This window comes from Lycium ferocissimum, chromosome 5 (genome assembly GCF_029784015.1).
Source record: "Lycium ferocissimum isolate CSIRO_LF1 chromosome 5, AGI_CSIRO_Lferr_CH_V1, whole genome shotgun sequence".
Taxonomy (NCBI): domain Eukaryota; kingdom Viridiplantae; phylum Streptophyta; class Magnoliopsida; order Solanales; family Solanaceae; genus Lycium; species Lycium ferocissimum.
This window is the reverse complement of record NC_081346.1, coordinates 1,922,841-1,948,817: the sequence shown is the minus strand read 5'-3', so window position 1 is coordinate 1,948,817 and position 25,977 is coordinate 1,922,841. Positions and strand designations below refer to the sequence as shown.

Below are 25,977 nucleotides of genomic sequence, written 5' to 3'. Positions count from 1 at the left end.
AATTTTGTGAGCTAAAGTAAATGTTTAGGGGGATGGAGGGAGTAAAGAATAATCTAGAAGATAAAAATAAGTATTAGATTCTTTCAGCCTTGGCTGCTCTAGGAAGGAAACAGGCCAAAAGCTAATATTCTATTGTTAAATCGTCAACGTAATTAGAGCTATTAAATTCAAACAAGGAGACTAAACGTCAATTCTCGTCTTTATAATGTTCACTAGCCTTACAAACTACTACATCAAAACAAGCTTAAATCAGTTATGTCTATACATGAACTTTTACTAGATAGTAGAATGTATCATTTATAAATTGGCATTAGATCGTTGTTCTGAGAAAAATTGAAGATCTTTCCAAAATGAACATTTAAATAAATGTTGTATTTCATAAGTTTGATCAGAAAGTAGGAGAACGATTTGATATAGCATAGGTCAAATGGTTTTATGAACAACAAGCAATAAATCTCTCCTTATTTTGAGAAGGAAAAAAATAATGAAGGCGTGTCTATTGTTTCTACTTTCTAGATTAAAAAAAAAGGTGGGGGTGGGGGCGGGGGGCGGGGGTGATTCGACACTGTTGATTATTCTATTTGATGATTGAGGTGATTTTCTTTTATAATATAATATAATATGTAGATGTATTTCATGTATTCACCACTTCTCCTTAAACTTAGAAAAAAAAAAAAAAAACAGTATCAAACAACACCATCACAAATAAAAGTTTCTCGAAACAATAGTGGTTACTTATTTATTCATTCATTTTTTTTCTTAAAATGTGACAAACCACATTGTTCTTTTGTAGGGAATAAAAATTTGAGGGGGCTCAACGTCAATGGCATCTTTAGCAAAAGACTTTAGCGTTATTTTGTCGCGTAGTAACGATTAAGAAATGTCTTAGTCAAAAAAAGATATATACGAACTTGACTCCTTACCCCTAAAATAATCCGCGTGATGACTTTTTGCTATGCTGTCCTAATCTTAACTAGTAATCGTTCATTTTTAGTTCTAAAATTCTCTTAATTCTCTTATTTTTTAGTTTGTTTAAAAAAAATGTCACTTTCTTATATTTATTAGTAACTCTTCAACTCCAACATGTCATATAACATATTTGAGCCTACAAAATTTAAGATAATTTTGATATATTACACATATTTTTAATTAGCACCCTAACTACACATGGTTCGATCAGTATCTGAATATATGCATGTTCTCAAGTACCCATCACGTAGATAAGTTAACCACATAAAATAAGTCACCTCCTTTAATTATATGCATAAACCGTAATAAATTGTAAAACTGTATACATGTTATGTAAAACTATATGCATGTTTATTGATGTGTATATATAATTAAAGAAAGATCTGTATTTTATGTAATTAACTTATTTTCGTAGTAGACACTTGTGAAAATACAAAAACTTTTCAAAAATATGAGTCATAAGTGTTTAAAAGGAACACATTATCATGTGTTTAATAGGAACACAATGCTCAATTTAGTTCATAGCACGGGTGTTCAATAGGAATACATTAAGGGGTCATTTGGTAGGAGGGATAGAATGGGCTGGATCATTAATCCAATGGAGTGGAATTAATCCTATGTTTGGTTGGTGGGATAACGTTTTTTATATCCCATCCAATCCCATGTAGATGGGATAAAAGGTGGGATTAATAATCCCACATAAAGTGTGGGATTAGTAATCCCATTTTATCCCACTCAATCTTTTATGTGGGATTATTAATCCCACCTTATCTCACTCAATCTCATCTACATGGGATAACTTATCCTCCTACCAAACGACCCCTAAGGGCATTAACTATCATATGAGTAAAAAAAGAAGACGCTAATTTCTGAAATCCAAATACGGCTCGGCTTAAAGATGAAGCTGAATTTTTATTAAGAAGCCGAGAGCCAACAGTAGCAGCAGCAAAAGCCAAAAATAGCCAAAGCTTGCGTGCGAACGAAGCAGAAATAAATAAGACAGGTGAGCATCATTCGGACTTGATGGGAGTCATCATGGCCGTTGGATGGTTGTTGTTGGAGGAATCAGAGGCGTCCATTTGCGAACCACAGAGGGGGAATCGTAGCGTTGGGTGGCCGAAAAGCCACGGCCAATCTCGCCGGGGACACGTGGCGGAGCCCCCACAATGATGGTGTGAGCACTATGTTCTAATGGAGGTGGTGATACTTGATGGTGAGTGCATGTGAATAATTGCGACAACACTTCTAATGCGGACTATGCCACGACGTGAAACTTGAAAATTGCAAAAATAAATGCGGAAATTTAAAAAAAAATAAAAATTGAAAACGTTGAAATTTATCGTTTTTATATTTTTATTAGCATCTTATGATTTATACAATGATAAAGTATTTTTTTTAGACAATTTTCAACTTAAATTTTGAAAAAGTTTATTCGCGTGTTCTCAAACGCTCATCACTTAGATAAACTTTAATAACATAAACTATACCACCTCTTTTAATTATACACGTGAACATCAATTGCAACATGCTCCAGCTTTTACGGCATATTGAGTGCATACAATTAAATAAGGTGATATATTTTATGCGCTAACTAATTTACATAATAGATGCTTGAGAACACGGGCAAAATGTTTTTTCAAAATTTAAATCGATAATGTCTAATAAAGATATATTATAGTCCGGATGTCTAAATAAAATTTATTGTCAAAGTTAGGGGCTCTCAATGTATTGATCTGCCAAAAGGGGAACTAAAATCTAAAATGTAAAAAGAGCCTTTTTTTTAAGGGGAAAAAAAAAAAGAATCAGCGGATAGAAGTGAAGTCCTTTCAACATATTCAATAGGAAAGAAAAAGGATAGCAGCGAATGGGGTTTTTCTTATCGAGTTTTTGTATTTTTTCTTTAACTTGTAAAATAGAGGTATCTAATTAAATATTGTAGTTTCATGCCTAGCAGGAAGTTGCAGAGGTGCATTGCTAGTGGCTTGCATCTTCTTGACGAATTCTTCCAATAGTTGAAATTGGATTGACAATCCATATTGTGTACTGCTAGATTCTAACACATTGTTGGAAAAGAATAGACGTTAGAGAGCACAATAGCTTTCGAGCCTAACTATTTATAATCTTGGATTTGATTATATTATGGTAGAGGACATCTAATAGAAGCTTCAAAATAATAAAGGCATAAAATGTGTCAATTATATGAGATCTCACTTAATTATAATTAATCTAACATCTATTTCATAGTATCTTCGGGATAATTTTTTCCCGAATACAGAGGGGTCAATCTATATAGGCAAAGAGCGATATATGGTTGCCCACCCAATCCCAAATCCATTAGCAGAGATTTGGTTTTATAGTCCATTACATAATGTTATTTTTATAGTCCATTACATAATGTTATTTTTACTATTTTTGTAGATGATGAGTAAAAGATTTTTGTAAGACTATTTTTTGTCCAAATCGTAAGTTGTATGAGCTATCTAAGACCATTTTATCCGTGTGTACAAGGAAGTGAGAAAAATGGGGCAAATTTTTTAGATATGTCCTCGCTAGGGTAAGTGTCAGTGTCAAAACCCCGCGTAAAACACGGCTGAGTTAGCGTGGCCTCTCAAAGTTCCCCTTCCCTTAGGCATACTATCTCGTAGCCATAGGCCCATAGACATGCCTTCAGAATTTCCATTATCCACTTTGATTTAATGATTTTGCTTACCAGGATATGACTCACGTATAGTTTTTCTCATATTTTGCAATAATCTCATTTTTGTTAATTCGTTCGACTCAATTTATGTGATACCATTTAATCTGGCATAAAGTTTTAAAAGAAAGGAATGAATTACTTGTGTGACTATAAGAACCCGTTTGGCCATGAAATTTTTTTACCTTTTTTTGGAAAATATTTTCACAACTTGAAATTGTACTTGAAATAGGAAGAACACCTAAAACCTTATTTCACGGTACATTCAAATAACCAAATATCTTTGTAAACTATAACAAACACAACTCCAACTTTAAAATTCCAAATAAAGTAAAAAAATATTTGATTTTCATGGCTAAACGCCGAGTAAATAATTAAGGATAAAAGTGAAATTTAAAAGTTAAACTCTTTCTAAGAATAGAAAGATGACATTCTTTTTGGAACCCGAACAATAAATTAAGACAAGGGGAGTAATAGTATTGCTCTCACTATATACCATCACCATCGCACTTACTTTGTTTTCGTATAAATTACATCCAACAAAGTCCCATTAAGAATTGGTTCTTTTCACCGCCTTTTGATTTTCTCGCGGAGGACTGAAAAGGGTAGAATTTGATGTTTAAAAACGCGGAGTTAGTGCTATACTTTCTCTGTCCCAATTTATTTAATACTTTTCGTTTTTCAAGAATCAAACTTCTTAATTTTGATCGTGTGTTTGAACATAGAATCATTAAATTTTTTAAAATAAAATTTATATATTTAAAAATTAGTAAAAAGTAATATAAATCACCATAATTAATATTATGATCTAAATTATTTAAAAGACATGAAAAAATTACGATCAACGAACAATTTATTTGACTCTCGAAAAATAAAAAGTATCATACAAATTGAGACGGAGGAGGGTGTATGAAATTCGTTTTCCCACTGTGAATTCATATGAAATTCTGATTCTTTACAGTTTTCCCACTGTGTGAATTCGTTCGGTTAATGTCAGAAAAAATGGCGATAGCTTAGTGGGAGTGTGGGACTGTGGTTAATAGTAACATCCACCATTCAGCGATGGCAAAACAGCAAAGTCAATGACCAACAAAAGTGACTAACACAACAAACAAAAGGACATTTGCATTTTTGGTGCAGTGCAGGGGACAGACTGGACCCATTTGGTTTCATCTTCTATTCTACATTTGTCAGTACTAGTAGGTCTGCTGTTTCATCCGGATTGGAAATTGGAAGAGGGCTTGATTTACTTTTTTATATAATTTTTAAATATATAAATTGTATTTTAAAATTTAAAGACTTCATGTCAAAATTTAAGGTTAAAATTAAAAATTTAAAAATCAATAAGCAAAGAGTATCACATATATTGAGACAAAACAAATAGTAAATTTCTTGGTGTATATCCGTGCAAGATCTTACTAACAAAAACTGCTGAATTTATCATGTGAATTTGTAACCATCTTTGTAATCCGTAATCCTCATTTGGTTCCAACTGGGAATCGCGAAACAGTTTCATAAACACTAGTCCTGATATGTCATATATCATGGCGCTTGAGGTGGCATGTTATTATTCTTTTACTCTCTTTCAGGTCTACCGTGTTATTAATGAGTTCGACTTCTATAAGAAAAATATACAGCATCTGGTCACAAAACAAAGACGATGACTACAATTAAGTTTTCCTACTAAGTGCATCAAATAAATAGACTGCCAAATGAGAACTTGTTACAACATGTTACTTTACATTGTCAGTGTAAAAAATGTTATCTTTAAGTTAAATTCGTTATTCATATTGGCACAACAGATAGTAATATCTCAATTGATATCGACTCTGCAAGATATCTTGCAACCGTAACTAATCTAAGTTTTGCATGGTCCAGAGTCCGAACCAAATTCATATGTAGCAACAAGCGTACTCGCAAGTCACATCAACATTTGCTACTCCCTCCGTTTCAATTTATTTGACTCCGTTAAGTTCTAACACAAAATTTAAAAAAGAAAGACTCTAAAATTTGTGTTTTAAAACAAATTTGTGATATTTGTATTGCTATAAATCATTTAATTAAGGATAAAAAGAAAATTTTAAAATTAAGTTACATATTTAATTATAGAAAGGTAAATTAAGAAAGCCAAATCGAGAGAGAGAGAGAGAACATTAACATCTTCTTTATAGATACTACATAACATTAACATCTTTATAGATACTACATAATATATCACATCGCAGCTGGCACCACTATTTTCTAGTTTACACATGATAAAACAGATTGTGCTAGAAGCCTAGAACTATGGCTATATTGTTCCTCTGCTTCGCACTATGGCATACACAGCTCAGAGTACATAACATTTGTAAGATACAAACATCAAAAACCACCACCCAAAACTCTGAAGTACCCTAATTCCGAACTTTTTCCTTCCTAATTCCTAACTGATGAGAGGGCTGAGATCGATCATCAATCTCAGTTGCTCCACCAATGAAGCAAATCTTTGCGGCGGTTAATTTTCTTCTGAAGCTGCAAAATGCCATAGAGCAAGGCCTCGGCTGTGGGAGGACAACCAGGTACATAAATATCAACAGGAACAATCCTATCACAACCCCTCACCACTGAGTATGAGTAGTGGTAATAACCACCTCCATTCGCACAGCTCCCCATCGATATCACCCACCTCGGTTCTGGCATCTGATCATATACCCTACAAATTCATTCAAACAAATTGATCAAAACACAAACTATCAACTCATGTTACATTTTCTTAATATTTCTTTCTAGTAATAATGCACAACACAATTTAACGAACAACACAGTATACATTAAATGCAGTGTAGTTACGTTCGATTGTTTATGCAATAAATTATGATATCATGTATTGTTATATGGTGGATGATAATGCAGTAATTGTTACGAGGCGATCGACAATACACGGATTGCCGTGCAAGGATTGCCAAGTTTAAGAGAAGTTCTATCTTTAGGTACACTTATATATAACGTACTACTAATACATTGATTCTTGTCCCTGTCTCACGTTATATTATGTACAATATAATGTTCCGCAATTAGCAAAACAACATTCAATTTCCTATATTAAACTCCGATTTTCTAAATAGTGCATCAGTTAGTTACTTTCTCTGTTCCAACTTCCAGCTTATTTGAACATTTTTCTTTTTAAGACCGTTCTTAAACAGAATGATCGATCCTTTACTATGTAGAGAAACAATTTACATAAATTCCGGTAATTCCTAATGGAAACTGCTTTTAACGAACAGGCATTTCCGCACGGGTTGATACCCAAATTGTTGACTATAAATACCTGACCTGTCCCACAGATTTTCCTAAAATATTCTCCTTCTTTCTGCATTACGAAGTAAGTTAGAAGTATGATACAACTGTTCTTTGCGTTCGTTGAATACTAGTGTTTGAAGTACCGCTACACGCTACGCCAGTAACGGTAATCCATTCTATTCGGGAAATATAATCTCGGGTACTAGAAATACCAGGAGGGAATTAAGTTTCTTAAGGAAACACTCTGATGTGAATTCAGTAGGTTCGGATTAATTTCAGCTTTCTTCTTCATTTCTGGTTTTTTAGGTAATTTCTGTTTCCAGCATATATATTTTCGAAACGAAAGATCACACAAATTTCAAAAGTCTATTGATCCTTTCACAAATTATGTAAACGGGTTCACAATAAATTGAAGGAGGAGTATGTAAACTTTATCTGTTTATATTAGTGCATGACTCTATACCCGAAACAGAGGTATATGAGTAGAAAGAAAATATTTATATGAAGCTTTAAACCAAAGAATGCCCGACTGATTAGAAAGTCACCTTCGTAAGGCAGGAGCCATCTTATTGGTAAGAGTACCAGCAACAATCATACAATCAGATTGTCTCGGGCTGGGCCGGAAAATAACACCAAAACGATCCAAATCATACCTAGCCGCACCAGTATGCATCATCTCAACAGCACAACAAGCCAGCCCGAAAGTCATAGGCCAGAGGGAGCCACGTCGGGCCCAATTCATAAGATCATCTACCTTAGAAATCACATATTCCGCTGCTTTAGGTAGCGCCGGCGATGTTGACGGTTTCGTTGCCGGGGCCTGTGAAGTTCCGGCTGCTGCCGGTGTACTTGAAGAAAGTGACCTCAAGGAAGAGATTAAAGCAGGGCGGGAAGTTGTTGTGGTTACTTTCTGTAAAAGAGCCATAGCTGGGAGAATTGAGAATGATATACTACTTAAATGTTCAGTTATTTGAATTGAACAGTAGTTGCTATGAGTAATGGTAGATATAGGGAAAATATGAAGCTTTGAGACCGACTTAATTACTTCAACAGGAAGGGTATGTTCTATACGATCCAACTGGTGAGTCGATATTAACGTGGCGTACATTTTATGACGTTCAAGATTTGTTTGACACATGTAATGCAAGTATAGGAAGGGGAAAAAAAAAAACCAAACTTTTGAAATTAAATATGTCTAATATTTTTACTAATTTATAATCACAAACAAAATATAATATTTGAAAAAGAGATATATAAACATAAGGATGAAAGATTTGCTTGTTAATTATTGCGACAATGATACCCTATAATCTGATATTTACCTACACAAAAAGAGAATGATCATAGGCAAAATTAAAAAATTCCAAGAAAATGAAAACTATAAATTGATTATGTACATTTTTTTTTTCCACCAGAATGAATTAAAAAGGAAGTAAGGTCACCGATGAGAATACTTTAGTACAGCCCATTTTTATATCTTATGGAGTAAATATTACAAGAATAACGAATGAAAATATTTACCACGGGAGGTGACAGAGAACTCCATATATTAGTTTTTACCATGGCGAGTAATTTTACTCTCTTTATGATTATTTTCCCATGTGTACCACGCTGGCAGGATTACTCTGTCTATATAGGAATGGGACCGATAACAAGATGCTCTAGCTACCTGCTACCAACGAGAGCAACACCTTCTCTATCCTAGCTTCCTTCTTTAATAAATCTTCTGATTAAATCCTAGTTTATCACAACTTCTTTAGTGGTTGAAACCTAATAGGAAAGATATTAACAAACACGGCTATTTCAAATTTTAATGTTTTCATGAATTCCTAAGTCGACGGTTAATGCGGACCAAATTTATTTGGCTAAAATGTACTGATTTATAAAGGACGAAATAGGGACTCGAGTACTAATTTACTCGATACGACAGATGAGAATAACTTTTCTTTTGCATTAAACAGCCTCTAGTGATAGCAATATTCAGGTCGATGGTGACAAAATTCACACTTGAAATATGCGACACGGCAATTTGATGACATGTGCTTCGGTTAATTTTATTTCAAATAAGGGTAAGACGAGCACGAGCAATATTGACAACGAATACAATCTATTTATATGATTCACGGATCATGTTGAAAGAAATGTGCAGCAGCAAAAACAGGATATGATATGATCACCAACACAATTATCAATTATGTCAAAAAATGTTCGCCAGTTCATTATTCGGTTCCCATCACAAGGCTCTGGCAGCAAAGCAAAATTACCAAACTACCAACTGCAGTCTAATATGAATATTAGAATGTTAAAACACTGACATTCTGTAAGGGGATGACAAGCTTAACAGTGCCAACTTCACTTCCCAAAAACAAAAAATACAGGTAAACAAATGTCAGTGCCCTTCAACTTGTTTTACAGAAAAAATTTACTTTAGTTAATAATCTATAACAAAAGGCACACTGATTTATCCTACAAAAAATAATGCTATCCAAGAAAATAAGCTAAAACGCCCTGCAAGTTAGCAGCAGCTCCTTTCCACCAACATTTCCAGTAAGAACTACATTTACCTTAAAAACTAGTGGCAATTTTTGCACATCCATTAGTTTTTGCTTGTAGGAGAACTACGACATTCTTTCCCTACTTCAACCCAATATAATAACAAATTTCAAAGAGTGAAGCAGAAAACGAGTAGGGGATAAGAATGTGAGGTCATCAATATGCTGACAAAGACAAAGTTGCTTCATGTGGAGTCTTTCATCCAGTTCTGGACCTTGACATCAAAAGCATGTTACAGGTTGGCGAGGCATCTGGAAGTGAAATGGTAGAACCTCAAGCTGCTTCTGAAGAAAACATTTCTCAAAAAGCAACCTGAAAAAATGCCATCCAAGAAAGCTACATTCCTCCTCTGTTAACACTTATGCATAATACATATACAAGCTGTTTGCAGCGGCACAGGCGATTGAATTTTCAGTTGGATGCCACGCTAGATGGAGGAGCTTTGTTGTGAAATCAAATGAATTTCCATTTGCATCAACTCCTGGACTTTCTGAACCTGTGATGCAAATAAATGTACTCCGGTATATTTCTTATGGTGAAATAAATTTTCTGGTAATAAGAGAAGTATAAAAATGACTTGTTGTCAAGTGCATTTATGAATATGTAAGCATACCTCTCCTGACAACACGTGTTAGGCTACTGCTCAGGGACCTGGAAGGCCTTGAAGGAGTCTGCACTTGTCTTCTGGTGGAGCACATTCAATGTCAATCAGACACGAAGACAAACAACATATAAATCCAAATATGTTCACATGAAGGAAACAAGATATAGGTACCTCATGGGGTTTTTGCTAGCTTCCAGTGTAGTAGCTTCAGTAGTCCCCGCGGCACAACCAAAGACACGGAAAAGATTGCTGAAATCAGAGTATGGTTTTTAAGAAACAAATCAGAGGTGATGAATAAAGGGAAAAACAAAACAGGTGACACTCTACACACCTATAAGATCCAGTAGCTACTCGCAGCCCATCACCACTAAGGCAACACTCGAACTTGTCAAAGATGGAGTCATTCTCATATAAATCGCATAGCTGTCGGTAAAACGAATCTATGATCAGCTAAGAGATATACGAAAAATAGTCAAGTAACATCTTGGATGCATATGGTAAATCACCTTCGGTCTCAAATATTCATGAACCTGGAAGGTTGATACTGGACCAGAATCCATATTAATGTCCCATAGCTGAAAAGGCAAGGTGAGTTCAGTAACAAATCCATATAAAGAAATTCCACTGATAAAGATGGGAAAGAGAAAACACACATGGAAGACCCAGCTCAAAAACAACTAGCAACAACTATACTTAAGTTACAGAATTCCTGGTCTTGATCTACTTTAAGCAAAAACACACAAGCATCAAACATTGGAGGGCCCCGTGTTAAATAGAACTAACAACAACATACCCAAAGGTAATCCCACAAAGGTTTATAGACAAAATACCAAATAAAGCATGACAAAGCAGCCTGAAAAGAAGGAACAATAATGTAACTACCCCAAAATCATATGATAATCGAAGTACAAGACTCTAATTAGATTCTTCCAGGCAATCGATCTTCTCTGAGAAAAGATAGTAGTTCAAACTAAATCATATGGGAGATCGAGCTTATCAATCATTCCCTTCCTTTTACACCTAGGTCTTCGAGAGAACCTACGGCAGCAGATATCAAATTTAATACATTAAATGCAGTGCAATATGACCCCACTCAATTTAAAAGGAAGATGTTGCGCTTCAATTATATCTCCCCACAAGCTAACTGATATAGAAACTATTTTTCACATGAATTCTTTAGCTAAAAAAATATAAAATGACAAGATATGAAAGCAATAATAAGCAAAGCCAATCAATCAAACATATTTCATACCTCAATTCCAAATTTAAAAGAGCGGGAGGGGGGAGGATAGAGGATGCTAAATAAGTCATCTGTATCCCTTCCACTCTATTCAGGTTCATTCCATTTCAATATATAGTAATTTGTCTTCAAAGGCAATAAAGCGCATAAACAACGAAAGAAGTACTCATCAACTACCAAAATTCAAAAATTAGAGGTCAAGGAACTTTGAGTACTTCCAATTACTCCCTACGTCCCAATTTATGTGGCACCATTTGACTAGGCACAGAGTTTAAGAAAGAAAGGAAGACTTTTGAAATTTGTGGTCCAAAACAAGTCTTAGACATTTGTGTGGCTCTAAATCATCCCATAAAGTTAAATTGTTTCTAAATATAGAAATGTGACATTATTTTTGAGACGGACTAAAAAGGAAAGTGTGCCGCATAAATTGGGATAGAGGGAGTATATGATAGAAACTGATTCCCAAACCACCACACTGAACTGAGGAGAGAAGATTGAACAACAGGATAACAAGATGTTTCTACCAAGGTCGATTTAGAAAAAATCTGGCAGCTTTTAATGATCTATCATAAAATTTAAGCTCTTAGGAACACACAACTAGCACAAAAAAAGAAATTCTGAATGCAAAAGTTGGCCAAAAGGAAATATAAGGATCAAACGTGAACACCCCATCAACTAATAAAAATACAGTGAGAACTCGGGAAGCACCACGAACATGAACACATTGAGCGCATAGAAGCTCATAAATGTTCTTTTCCAGAATAATCCTATGAGGACTTCAAATGCACTTGACAGCACTCCATATCATATAACCAAGTTCAACACAATATCAACTGGGTGGGGTTCTCCATCAGATCATAGGGGATAATAACTATTAGAAATGAAAATAAAACAAAGAGCTGATAATGTGCACAATTAGGGCCATAGAGCATGCCATGAGTTATGCTAATACCACCTTATTGGAACTACGCTTTTTGTACAAAGGTTTATAGATCAAACAGTGCCCTCTACAAAGTGAGAAACATAAATGTGAAGCACACTCCAATTGGTGCAGCTCTCAAATGACAAATACTCCACTAAAGATATTGTGAAACTAAAGTAAAGGGGACCAACCTTTAGGGTCATATAGTCACGGCTGAGTATGTATCTTCCATCCTTAGAAAATTTAATATCTGAAATTGAAGCAATTATCTCGGTGAAAAATGATCTTGAACCGGGTGCTTCTTGCTCCTCAAACCTGCATACAAGGAACCAATATTTTATAACGCTATCGGGAAGTAATTTGAAATGCATATATATCCTTAGCAAAAGTAGTAGCTCTGTTCCAGAATATTTTCATCCATCTTTCACATCTTCTGGTGGACAAGAACACATTTAAAGAAGAAAAAAATCCCCAGGCGATGACAATTAGAAATAAAGGGAAGACTGAAACTTACAATTTAGAATGTGAATCGCACAAAGCTGACTGCCGGAGATCTATGAGACGAATTGACCCTTTTGAACTACTATAAGCTAACGTGTTACAATGAGTAGGATGAAACTCTGCTGAAGTTATCACCTCTGGAATAAATAAAATATGGTTAAGGTCTAAGCATCTATTGAAATAACACAACACATTTTAAAGAATTATATGAAATGAGAATAAATTTTATGACCTAGTTAAGGTGCCCGCTACAAAGGAATTGAGGAAAAACTTACCAGTTAGATCTTCCATATTTGCCGGCTTGACATCAACAATATTGAAACTCTGATTGCTTATTTCCAAGTTCCAAAGGTTGATCCGGAGATCATCAGCCGATATAAATGTTTCGCCATCACTGAACGGAAAAGACAAAAGGCCAGACAAATTACAATGGGGTCTCATAAACCAGAAAAAACAGCAGGGCAATCCAGGACTACAGGAGTAATATATTCACCTGTTATTTGAAATAGAGTTGATGTGATAGTCATGTGCATGAGCATACACTCTTCTGCACCTTGCAACAAGGCTGGTCTCATTACTTGTAACCTATAATTAACATTCCAAAGCTTTTAGATCGAAATAAAGAGCAATTACGAGGACATCATGTCAAGTTTATAAAGGTAACAACTGTCTTAGGGAAAGGAGATGCAGTGGAGTACCTAAATTCTTCTACCAATCAAGAGGAATAAATTTAAGGCACAGAAAGCGCAAAAGTTTCCAACGATCCAAGGGTGAGGATTTGAAGATAAAACAAACCATGTCTGTGTATCCATATCATGCGAGAGAAACCAAAGACATTTACAAAAGCACATAACACATGAACATAGAATGTCCTAGCTTGTAATGTCAGTTTTTCACCCTCTATCATAGCTTGGGTGCACAATTACCTATGTTAACTATAAGTACTTGTTTTTGAGACTACAGACAACCACTAGAACTAGCAGAGACTAGAAGAAACAATCTTCTGAATAACCAGGAGTCCAGAAACACCATGTACATTGTTCCACTCAAGCAGTGACTTCATGAGATCTATTTCTATTTCTTTTTTTTTTTTGGAGGGGCAAGGAATAAAAAAAACTTTCTAATATCTAACGTGAATCTTTATGACATTGTTCATGGCATCTCCTTTTCCAGGTAACCTAAAAAATACATTGATCACAGACACTAATTAACATACTTGGTAGATAAAAGTAAAGCACACAAACATACTTGACATGCCATAACAACCGAACATACAGGACATATATAGCTCAAGTACAACTACCACAGGTAAACGTAATGAGGAAAAGCCCCCAGGTGGAAACGACAAATCACTGCTCAAGCAATTCAAAGATCTATCTGCATAATCCCCATTTGCAAGACACTGCTTTGGACTGGAAGAAACACTAGAACTGGCCACACTGCCATTTCCAACAGCTCTGGAAGGATCAATATTCATATCAGATATCTTCTTGACTTTCTTCTCTTGGACCTGAATAAGCAAAAGAAGTAGAGAACACCTTAGCACATTGATGAGGAACCCACAAAAAAAGATAGCCACCAGAGGAGTGCTTCACAGGTAGACAATTTCAAATGCAAAATATGTGAACTCTCAACTAGTAAACATCTCAACAACAATCAGAATAGCTCCCCGCCACATTTAAATTAACAATAAATACTGCTCATCAATGCAACAGCAAAAATGTATATTGAGACATGGAATGTACAGAAGCATACTACTCATTTTTATTTTAACAGAATAAACTAAGCTAGTCACACTGAATTTAAGGAACCATAGAAAAGAAAGTTGGATGAACTAAGTTACCTTCCAAAACTTTATGGTTTTGTCATTGGTAGATAGAAGAAAGAGGGCACCATTAGACGATTGGCACCAACGGATCTTGTTGATTTTCTCCTCAATCTCCAAACTCTTGAGATAATCAAACTGAACAGAGAGATGCAATGGAAGAAGTTAGAATACTATTTGAAGCAAGAAAAGAAAGAAAGCAAAGCAAATGGAGAATGAGAAATAACAGCAGGAGGCAATTCACCCCTTCATAGTTGCATGTGGACAGGAAAGTGGCAGTCCAAATTGACAAATACATAAGAAACAGATAAATAAGATTCTCCTTACTCTTTCATCACACCAAAAAGGAAGCATAAAGAAGGGCGAACAACAAAGAACTGCCAAATACCTCAGGTTCATGGCTTTGAAATTCTGTCTTGTAGCGGAACTCTGGATGCCGACCCACTGAATAGTCCATTCTCTCTAGCTCTCTCCGACTTCCAATATTCTAAAGTAAGACAATGCAAAAGGAGAGACATGATCAGAGGAAACAGCCTCCACATTTTAATAAATCTTCGGAACTGCACTGTGAAGAAACCCACCTCTTTTGTATCAGTCCTTTCAAATAATACCACCCTACCCCCACGATCTCCAGTAGCAAGATGGTCACCAGTTTTATCGAACTCAATCGCGGAGATGATATCAACTACAACAATAAAGATGAGAAAATACATCATGAGTTTCGAAAAAATAAGTGTCCTGAACATCTCACGGAGAAAGCAAAGCACATGCTCTCATAGTTGCAAACTCCCCTTGCAACCGAAAATGGTACAGCTGCATTATCCAGGCACTTCAAAATTAATTTGCACTACAAAGTTGATTTAAAAATTTTGTTTCTAAATTAAGCTCACTACAGGTCCTATCACAGTCCAACAGTTAACTACGAAACTGTTTCAGATAATATGAACTGCCCACTGTTACTAGTCAAACCATGGCATACAACATGGAGCACCAGATAAGTATCATAGAGATGAATTCATGTACAGGTTCTACGAGCATTATTTTCTGTTCCCTTCATCTCCATACAACATATTGCTGGCTTAAAGAAAATATGAACGAAACAACTGAATGTTTGCTAGCACCGACAGTGCGCAAAATCAAAATCTAAAGGCGCAAAATCAAAATCTAATGCTTGAGCCTAAACAAGAAACTGTACATATAGGGAACTGTAGCTCATGAAACTTACTACTCTCACATCAGAACAGTCTTAAAAATGGGGAAGCTAAAGCAAAAGGATATAATCTACAAGTGTCAGAAGCATTCAGCCTAAACCTACTCCACTTGGATGCTCTCTTCAACCTAGTTTACAAAAGGACAACCATTATAGAAATCTACATTGAGTACTGACCCAAACATCAAGAGTGGAATGAACCACTCCCCTAGGCATTGCATATAGTTGTTTGATTTGCCGCTGTTAGAACACCACAATATTAGTCTTTTTTGGGTTAATGTTCTCAATGATGAATTGATCCTAAGCTGCGCAGGAAAGGCCCAAAGTCACTCCCAGAGAACAGTGAAGCTTACTAGGGTCTTTCTGTCAAGGTGCAGGTAATCCGCATCTTCACAGACATGTCTATGCATCTAGAAACCAAGAGAGCAGATTGAAACTAGTCTAATGGGAGTCTTAAAAGATAAACTAATAGACTTTTGATACGACAAATTGAAGTACTCTATAAGAAAGTAACAACCTTTCACTATGCTGCAGCAAAATAGACATCAATAAAATCTTCTTTTGGGATAGTCTATTATATATGCATGTTATGGTAAACACATCTGAATCAAGGCTCAAATCCCATGAGCGACATCAAATCCCCACAATTTAGGCGAAAGGAGACGTCTATTATTGAGTTACCTGACATATCTCTACCGATACATACTTCCATACTGGTTCGAAATGAGGCTGCTGTCCAAACATTATACCTCAAAGCTCAAAAGCTTAGTCCGTGGGGCTAAAATAATGTCGTGTGACCGCGTCAATACTGGCCATTGCAGAGTGGTAATACATGACTGAATAGCTACTTACAACCACACCCTCGTGATTTACATTTGTGCATACATAAAGTTCCAACACTTGTAAGCACCAAATAAATATAAGTGAATTGCATCAAAGTCAAAAACCTACACTTCAACAATGACAAACTACACTCAAAAAACCATCATCTAGATCTACACACAAGTTAAATAATTCTCCAATACCACAATAGATTCAAGCACTGAGGAAAAACAAAATCTAAGTAACAATAAACTTGTTACAGTTCAGTATATACTGTTATCAATCAGCTAAATCAATCAATCTAACAGATTTACTCCAATTCGACAATTTAATAATTAACTACCGCATAACTGATCAAAAACAGATAACAAAACCCTAGCAACTACGGATCCAAAGGTAAACAAAGATTTAACTATGATAATAATAACAATTATAAAAAATAAAAATAAAAATAAAATTTACCTTCCTGAACTTCTTCACCGGCCGTACGTTCACCAAATACCTGAGAGAATTTCCACTCAAGCGGCGGTGGTGGACCCGCCGTAGCTGCCACGTCATCACCACCGTTCATCTTTCTCCTTTTTTTCTTAAATTTTATTTATTTATTTTTTTGCTTCGATATAAAGAGAGACAAATCGAATCGAATGGAAACAAAACAACAATTGGATGAAGACAAGAAAACAAAATCAATCACTTGATGAAAAAGCGATCGGTTTTAGGTTTTTTAGGAATCGCCGATCGTAATAACTTCATAGAGAAAAAAAAATGTCTGATTTTTCAGATTAAAACATTATTACAACTTCCCAAACAATGCCTTTGCAATTCCAGATTGATTATTCTCGATTTTTCTTTTTTCTTTTTTCTTTCTTTTCTATTTTCTATTAGGCTATCTGTGATGGGAGTGGGGAAGGAGAAAATAGGGAATTTGCCCTTCTTTTTGTCTTCGAAGAACACTGTTCTGTCTCTCTAAAAGTTCTATCAATAATACATTCTCTTTCTATCAACATTTTTATTTTATTTATTTTAGTTAAGCCCTGCTAATTTTACCGACTTTGTGATGCCCATGGGGTCACACTGTCGCATTGACGAGAAATTGCTAAATTTGTCCATGTACAATTAAATAATTTTATTTTTCGTTTAAAAAAAATATATGATTATAAAGAAAACATTTTGGTTTTTATTTTGACTCCAAGAGGGTGGTTGGATTGGCTTTTTTTAAGTGTTTTTTAGCTTATAAGCTCTTTTTCTACTTTTTCTCATGTTTGAGAAAGATAAAAATGTTTTTAGACACTTACTATTAGGCTAAATAGGTATAAAAATAAGCGATACCCAACTTTTAGCTTTTAGCTTAAAAGCTATTTTTTAAAAGTCAATCCAAACACGCTATTAATAAAATTTCAATATGAGAATTAATTTCAAGTTGTAGTCAGAAGTAAAGGTACAATTTAGAATATTTTTTTTAAAAGATTTAGACACGTGAAATCAATTTATTCGTGTTGAAGCTCGAGCTATATATTAATAATAAAGACATATATGAAATGATTTACTAACGAAAAGGGAATTTAGAATATTTTTTCAAAAGATTTACACATGCGAAAATAATTTTTTCCGTGTTGAAGCTGGGTCTTTGTTAATAATACCGACAAATATAAAAAGGTTTGTTAATGGAAAGGGGTTAAGTCGATCAAACGTACAATGGAGAGATTTAGATACGTGAAATCAATTTATTTCGTTGAAGCATGGGCTTTACTAATAATAACGACAAACATAAAAGATTTGTTAACAGAAAGGGGTTAAGTAGACCAAGTATAATGGAAGGATTTAGACACGTGAAATTAATTTATTTCTCGTTGAAGCTCGAGTTTTACTAACAATAAAGACAAATATGAAACGATTTTACTAACAAAAAGGGGATATAGAATATTTTTTGGGAGATGTAGACACGTGAAATCAATTTATTTCGTGTTTAAGCTAGGACTTTATTAATAATAACGACAAATATAAAAAAATATTTGCTAATGGAAAGAGGTTAAGTAGACCAAAAGTACAATGGAAGGATTTAGACATCTGAAATCAATTTATTTCAAGTTGAAGCTGGGGCTTTATTAATAATAACGATGAATATAAAAAGATTTGTTAACGGGAAGACGTTAAGTAGACCAAAAATACTACGAAATGATTAAGACACGTGAAATCAATTTATTTCGTGTTAAGGTTGGAACTTTATTAATAATAACAACATATATAAAAAGATTTGTTAAGGGAAAGTGATTAAGTAGACAAAAAGTGCAATGGAAGGTAGACACGTAAAATCAACTTATTTCGCGTTGAAGCTTGGAACTTTATGTTTGTGCGTAGGTTCAAAGTAGCCCTTACCTATACTCTTGGGTGGTTTTTGTCCTTCAAGTTTGTGTGTAGGTTCAAAGTAATCCCTTGATTCTACTTGCTTGATGATGGCGACGTGCGTCTACGGGCGAGTCGAGTCTACTTTGTGCCACCCATGTATGGCCACTGCTACTCCTTTCGCGCTATTTTTGCTTGGCAAATCCGGGGTAATTGCTCTCTTTCATTCTCATTTTTGTGTCCAGTGTTTGTCGCTTCCAAAATTTCTGTGAATCACTTAAAAAATCATTCAATCTCCTTAATTGTACCTAATCATAAAAAATAAAGCACCACAGGCTCAAATATAAGAATTTAGCATCAAAGGTGTTATTAACGTGTTAAGAACGTGCGGAGAAATGATACAAAATATATGTGTTTACGTCAAATACAAGCCTCCTGTCCATTAGCTTCATCCAAAGCAAATATTTGTCTTTGCTAAATATTTAGCAAAATTTATATGTTAGATTCGCAAAATTGTAAATAAAAAAAAAAGAATTTAACGGAAGCTTATATTTGGAGATGTAGAATTTTCAATTACTTTTATTTTGGACCATTTTATAGATTCAGGTGCAATTGATGAGATGCAACTTTTGTTAATTTTGATATTTGGTGATTTCTTTCTAAGATTTGATAGAATTTTCTCGTATTTTTTATTAAATACGGAGAACTTTTTTTCACTTGTCTCTTTAAATCTAACAGATAAAGTTTGTCAAAATATTCGATGAAAACTAAACAGAATCACTTTTAACAAACTTTAAAACTAAAACTGTTCAAAAAAATGTTTTTAGAAATTATTTTAAAACTTATCCTTAAACGGGAACCATTCTTGTCGTTTTCTCACTTGTTTACCATCTGACAAAAGAAAGAGCTCGTGTGCTATTGGTGGGTCGCGTGAGTGACCATGACAGTATGTGAGGTTAGTGCAATTTATCTACTAACAATAACAAATAAAGTACGTTTATTGAACTTCTGTACACCACTTGGCGTTGTTGGAACAAGACACAAAGGTAAGGTTGTCTGAATTGACGTTTATGTCCTTGCCTTTTTGTCTTTTATTACTTTCAATTTTTAGTTTAGATGGAAGATGTTACATCTTCATTTATTTATAATTTATTACCCAAATATAGTTGTTGCTCTGTAACATTAAGAGATGATGTGATGTTTTTGGTGGATGGAATTATTGAATAAATTAACGATTTGATCATTTAGCAGTTATTTTTTTTCTTTAAGAAGACGTGTCATATTTCGAATGTAATGATAGAATTTCGAAGCTATAAAAGCTTGTCTAGTTTATACTTTATACTTTCATTCATTCTTGAGATCAAAATGTCAAACACCTGGTCGAATTTTTCCAAGACATACAATTTATTTTTACAATAAAGAAAAAATTTCATGTTTTACTTTTTTTCGTCATTCTAGAGATTATAATGTCAAAACACAAGGTTGAATTTTATCAATACAAGCATTTTATATTGTTGTAGTGTCCAAGCACATCATAGAATCATTTAGTGGTCGATTAGACAATTAAGGACATTAAATTAACGATATATGTGGTACTACTTTAGTCATTTTTTATATGTACTATCATAGACTTTTTTGACCTTTAAAACCTTGAGGAGGAAAAATGAACTTCAAACACAACATAACAAAAATAGATTCATTAACATAAATCTTACAGTTTGCGTACATTTCAAAGAATTTTGTAATTCCTATTTACAATTTCCCTTTGTGCTGATCAGATAAAAAATAGATCTTAAATAGGTAAAGATATATAATTTAACACTATATGGAAATTTAAAGTTTAATGTTGATATTACCTCTTGAGAATCATAATTGATTTCCAAAGGTACTAGCTTGTGTTCCCATGCTAGTTTGAGTCCCTGCACATTTGCTAGCAATTCATAATGGACACATTTCTTGCATTGCTTTCATTTCTGAATGCAGATCACTGATGAAAAAGCTAGGAAACTCAAAGGTAAAGCACAATTACCACGAATAAAAATAAGGTCGCTGACTTATTAGCAATGGAGGAAGCTAAGAAGAAACTTTTTGAGAATATGAAGATTGTAGTAATTGCTCCTATGTTTGTTAATGAACTACTTTTAAACACTCCGTGAGTTTTTGTAACAACAACTTTGATGGGTAACCCAAAACAAAATAGGAATGCACTCCCCCCTTAGTTTGTAATAGTTAATTTATCTATGTTAAGTATCTTGATTTACCAAAAAAAATTGTTATTCTTGACTTTACTACCGAATTTCCATTTAACTTAATGTACCACAAGATATATTTATTTATATACTCACTTAACCAAGTAGAGATGATATACAGAGAATATGAAGGTCGCAACATCTGATTTTCAATGTATCGATTCATTAACTTTACTCCAAGTCATGATTTATTTGTAATGTCAAGATCTTTGAAAATATTAACAAACTATATTTTAAAATTATTTAACTTTTGTCAAATTGTAGTGTCGTATAAACTATGCTGAAGAATTACAGAGTCCATTGCCAAATCATACAACAAAAGGATAAGAAACCCTTCTAAATTAAGAAAGTATACTTTGTCCCTCCAATTAAAAAATTAAAATGAGTTCAATCTTAAAAATTTAAAATCAGTTCAATTAAAAGGGTTGGTATTTAGCCCCTGTTTGGCCATAAGAATTATTCAATTTATTCCGGAATCAACGTTTGGCCATGAGAATTCAGAATACAACTTGAAGTTGTATTCCGAAATACCAAAAACTCAAAAAACTTATTTTTAATTTTTTTCCACTTTTTTACAACTACATTTCACTAAAAAATAGAATTTTAAAAACTATGGCCAAACACAAATCCAACTCCAAAATTCCAAAAAAAGTGATTTTTTTTTTTGGTATTTATGGACAAACGGGGCTTTAGGTGCCGTTTGGCCATAAAAATTATTCACTTTTCTCCGGAATTTTTTTGACTTTTTTCCGGAATCAGCGTTTGACCATGAAAATTCCGAATACAACTTGAAGTTGTACTCCAGAATATCAAAAACTCAAAAAACTTGTTTTTCAAAAAAATTTCACTTTTTTACAACTACATTTCACCAAAAACTATGGTCAAACACAACTCCAACTCCAGCTCCAAAATTCCAAAAAAAAAAAAAAAAAGTGATTTTCTTTTTTTGGTATTTATGACCAATCGGCACCTTAATCTTTTGACTTTTCGTAACCGGATATTTGAGATTGGATAGCTTTTATGGATCCAAATTGATAGGGCTTAATGTTAAGCCCAATCAAAATCATGTGAGATGGTCATGATCAGACCCTGGACTAGCATAGTGTATTCCACATATTTGGGCTGGCTTTGGACCTGCATTAACGTAGAGATTTGGACATATCAGGCACGAACTAGATCTTGGGCTTAACTTTCAAGGATAATTCTCATAAATGGCACTTACGGCCCTATTTTGCGCCGTTTTTTATTTTGTAAAATTTACTTGGCATAGCTTACATTATGGTAAAATTACTCAAATGACTACCTTGTGATAGTTTCCTATCATTTATAATTGCCCTTTTAAATATTACCATTTGTAACTATGTTTTCCCAAATTAAGGTATTTTTTCGGATGTATTTGATGCGCGTAAATTCATAAAACACAAGAAAAAAAGAAAACATATCCCTTGATTTTAGGCCATAATGGTGGGATCATTTAATTAGTTATTAATTGGTATTTTTTACCATACTCTTCCACAAAATCAGATTTTAGATTTCTTTTCCATAACCGTTTTCTATTCCTTCATCCAATTTTCAACTTTCAAACGTAAAAATTCAAAATTTCAAAATTTGAAAACATTCAACAGCCAATGTATTTGAAGTTTTCAATATTGATTTCGTTTTTTATTGACCCATGTATTTGATAGCATAACTAATGTATTTGAAGTTTCCAATCAAACTCCATGTATTTTATATTAAATATCATGTATTTGTGTGAGTAACAATTTGCATCACCCATGTATTTAATGGTAATGTATTTGAAGTTTTCAATATTGATTTCATTTTTAATTTACTCATGTACTTGATAGCATAACTAATGTATTTGAAGTTTCCAATCAAACCTCATGTATTTTTTATTAAATCTCATGTATTTGTGTGAGTAACAATTTGCATCACCCATGTATTTGATGGGAGTAATTTGAACAAAATACATAAATATATAGAAAACTTACCATGTATTTGCGTCACTCGTGAATTTGAAACTAGATGAACTGATGGAATTAATTTGAACAAAGTACACAAATATATAGAAAACCTACATAAATACACCACCAACCACAACAATTGGTAGTTATATTATAGAACATACATAGATACATATATTTTTTGTCTTCTCAAAACCCTAAAAAACTTTCTCAAAACCCTAAAAAACTTGTTGATTGGTGAGAATGGAAGTGAAATTTTTGCAGAAAGGGGAAGAGAGGAAGAAGACGACTATTTCACTGGGCATTTACAGATTCTTTCCTTTTTTAAAAAGTAAAAATTTATGAAAAATGAGAGAGAATGGCAATGTATATTAAGTGATTAATATTGTTACCATTAAAAGGGGATATGGGATTGGGGTGACTAATTTTTAGGTGTATTTGTGAAATGGTAATTGAAACTTACTGTGTAACTATAATAGTTAAATTAGAAAAGTATTTAGTTATTATTAGTAATTAAAATAAAAGATAGTTATTAGCACTAATTATGTATTAGAAGTAGCTATAACGCGTAAAAATTCCTTACATTATTACCTATCTATGGAACATAACTAAACTTTACAATAATTATATTTAGTAGCTAAAATATAATATTTACTTCCTATAGCTACCACTTTTTTACCACTCATCTGATAACTTCCCACACCCCTAAATTTAAGCAAAAAAAAACGTCCATCTCTCCTATCCCCCTAAATACACGTCATTATGCCCAATATCCCTTAATTTCAATTCAGTTTTACAATAGGTCATCTTCCTTGTTTATCTCTAATTAACTACTCATTAATTTCACTCATAATTCAAATCTAATTCCCAAAAAAGGTACGATTCTATACTATTTTTTACGTTTCACCGTGTATTTAACCTATATATTTATGTTGTATTTTCAGTATATTTAGTTTGTTTGTATTTTTTTAGTTCAGTTATTACAGATCTGTGACTTAACCATATCTATATTTTATGTGCATTTTAAGCATATTTTGTATTCTTATTTTTTTTCACATGTTTCTTCAGTTAATTCGTGTTTATTGTCCTTCACCATAACTGTAATTTTTTGTGGTATATTTAGCCATTTAAATACAGTCGAAAGATACAGAAAATATAACTTAGATATATTCCATAAGTCCACTTTTAATGTACAGTGTGTTACAGAAGTTAAAATTTCATCTAAATACACTCCCGGTATATGTAAAATATATATGAAATATAGTTAACGAAAGAAACTTAATAAGTAGTATCTAACGGATCACCAAAATGCAACTAAAATATAGCCAAAATATATACGAAATACAACTATTAAAACATAAATTCAAAACAAAAGGTCAAATCGAGTTATATAGAGTAGACTTTGCAAATCTTATTAAACCACCAATATAACATAACATCTTGTTGAATGTTTGAATGAGATATGAGATCGATATGGAATGGGAGGATATTTGCGTGAATCGGGAACATTAAAACACGATTTTAATTTAAATTGGAATAAATTTTGTTTCATAAATATAGCACTTTCTGCTTTTTTTTTCAAAGATGTGTATTTCCGTTATATTTTTCCTATATTTAAGTCGACGCGTCTACTAGCTAAATATAGGGTCCTCCAGCTACGAAATGTAAATGTAGAACATGTAGTTATAGTTTGTTAGAAGGAGCTAAAAGATAGCTGTTTGTGAAAATTTTACTTTTATTTTTGGCCCCATAGCAAAAAACTTTCTCGCTTGGCATAAGTCTATATTTTCGCTTCTTAATATCACACAAGTTATGCATTTGTCCTTAAAGAACTTATGCCCCGTTGGACATAAATCCAATTGCAAAAGGTCAAAAATTAAATACTAACCCATTTGAAGGACAAAAATTAAAGACCAGCCCATTTGAAGGACAAAAATTAAAGACCAGCCCATTTGAAGAACAAAAATTAAAGACGATACCATTTGAAGGGAAAATCGTGCAATTTCATGGAACCTTTTCAAAAAACTAGGTGAGATGATTAGTTTTCAGTTTTGTTATGAGTTTTTAGCCACCATTTGAAAAGTAATATCAGATAAATAGTCATACTTTAATGAGGAAATAAAATTTGCAAAAGTAAAAAATATGAAAAAAAAAAAAACTTATAAAGGTTCGAACCCCATAAATTGTTTTTGGGTTTGAACCTTAACTTATATCCGAAATCAAGGAGCAGTTCACAGTGTTGGAAACTCCAAATTGTTTTTTGAATCTCATGAGTTTCTTGAATTTGAATTTATAAAGGTTTAAAATCAAGGAACGAATTCACGAGGCTTTAAACTGCATCAAAATTTAATTTGAACCTCATGAGCATGTATAGATTCACGGTCTAAATTGTGATGCACGTGAGCTTTATGGTCTTTCTGTCAAACTAGGTATTTATGTGCATATTTTTTAGAATTAGTCTAATATTATTTGTTGACCCTCACGCTTCAAAAAGACTGAATGATGCATTTGGTGAATGTTGAGTTACTTAAACTATTTATTATGCTTAGGCAGGGAGATTTTTAACCATCTAACTCCCAACTGAGAATTTGTCTCTATCACTCTCTAATAGAAAGCTACCCAAGCAGCTTACCTCCAGTGTCTTTGGCTATTACCGCGGTCCTCAATCGTATCATAAAATTCCTTAATATGCCAATAGATAATTAATTGTTTAATTCACATCTATCTTTCTCCCATCAATTGGTACTAATTGAAAAATGTTAAGATCACTTTCAATTCCATAAAATGATCAGTAAGGTGAT

The 25,977-nt window shown here is 33.5% G+C and overlaps 2 protein-coding genes across 5 annotated transcripts; both read right to left on the bottom strand.

The window, feature by feature from the left end:
- Nucleotides 1–5,855: 5,855 nt before the first annotated feature.
- Nucleotides 5,856–8,018, bottom strand: LOC132058065 (uncharacterized). Its single transcript, XM_059450632.1, has 2 exons — nt 7,489–8,018; nt 5,856–6,356 (listed from the first exon to the last, which is right to left on the bottom strand). The coding sequence occupies exons 1-2, from the start codon at nt 7,866–7,868 to the stop codon at nt 6,122–6,124; spliced, it is 615 nt and encodes a 204-aa protein (XP_059306615.1). The 5' UTR covers nt 7,869–8,018; the 3' UTR covers nt 5,856–6,121.
- Nucleotides 8,019–9,219: 1,201 nt separating this feature from the next.
- Nucleotides 9,220–17,204, bottom strand: LOC132055364 (serine/threonine protein phosphatase 2A 55 kDa regulatory subunit B beta isoform). Of its 4 annotated transcripts, none has more exons than XM_059447140.1 (14): nt 17,083–17,204; nt 15,170–15,273; nt 14,977–15,075; nt 14,607–14,726; nt 14,064–14,273; nt 13,257–13,348; nt 13,039–13,157; nt 12,777–12,900; nt 12,454–12,577; nt 10,607–10,675; nt 10,432–10,523; nt 10,272–10,349; nt 10,110–10,180; nt 9,220–9,992 (listed from the first exon to the last, which is right to left on the bottom strand). In XM_059447140.1, exons 1-14 carry the CDS (start codon nt 17,189–17,191, stop codon nt 9,856–9,858), a joined length of 1,548 nt encoding a protein of 515 aa, XP_059303123.1. In that variant the 5' UTR covers nt 17,192–17,204; the 3' UTR covers nt 9,220–9,855. The 4 variants fall into 4 exon arrangements, with proteins under 4 accessions (XP_059303123.1, XP_059303126.1, XP_059303124.1 ...); XM_059447143.1 differs by having other exon boundaries at nt 10,110–10,177; XM_059447141.1 differs by having other exon boundaries at nt 14,067–14,273.
- Nucleotides 17,205–25,977: the final 8,773 nt, after the last annotated feature.

Bases quoted from the DNA above. Each gene is read 5' to 3' on its own strand.
- LOC132058065 (XM_059450632.1), bottom strand. From the start codon at position 7,868: ATGGCTCTTTTACAGAAAGTAACCACAACAACTTCCCGCCCTGCTTTA. The intron at 6,357-7,488 runs GTGACTTTCTAA...ATGAATTTGTAG, and splicing joins ATGGCTCCTGCCTTACGAAG to GGTATATGATCAGATGCCAG.
- LOC132055364 (XM_059447140.1), bottom strand. From the start codon at position 17,191: ATGAACGGTGGTGATGACGTGGCAGCTACGGCGGGTCCACCACCGCCG. The intron at 15,274-17,082 runs GTAAATTTTATT...TTATTGTTGTAG, and splicing joins CGGTGAAGAAGTTCAGGAAG to TTGATATCATCTCCGCGATT. The intron at 15,076-15,169 runs GTGGGTTTCTTC...GTCTTACTTTAG, and splicing joins AAAGGACTGATACAAAAGAG to AATATTGGAAGTCGGAGAGA.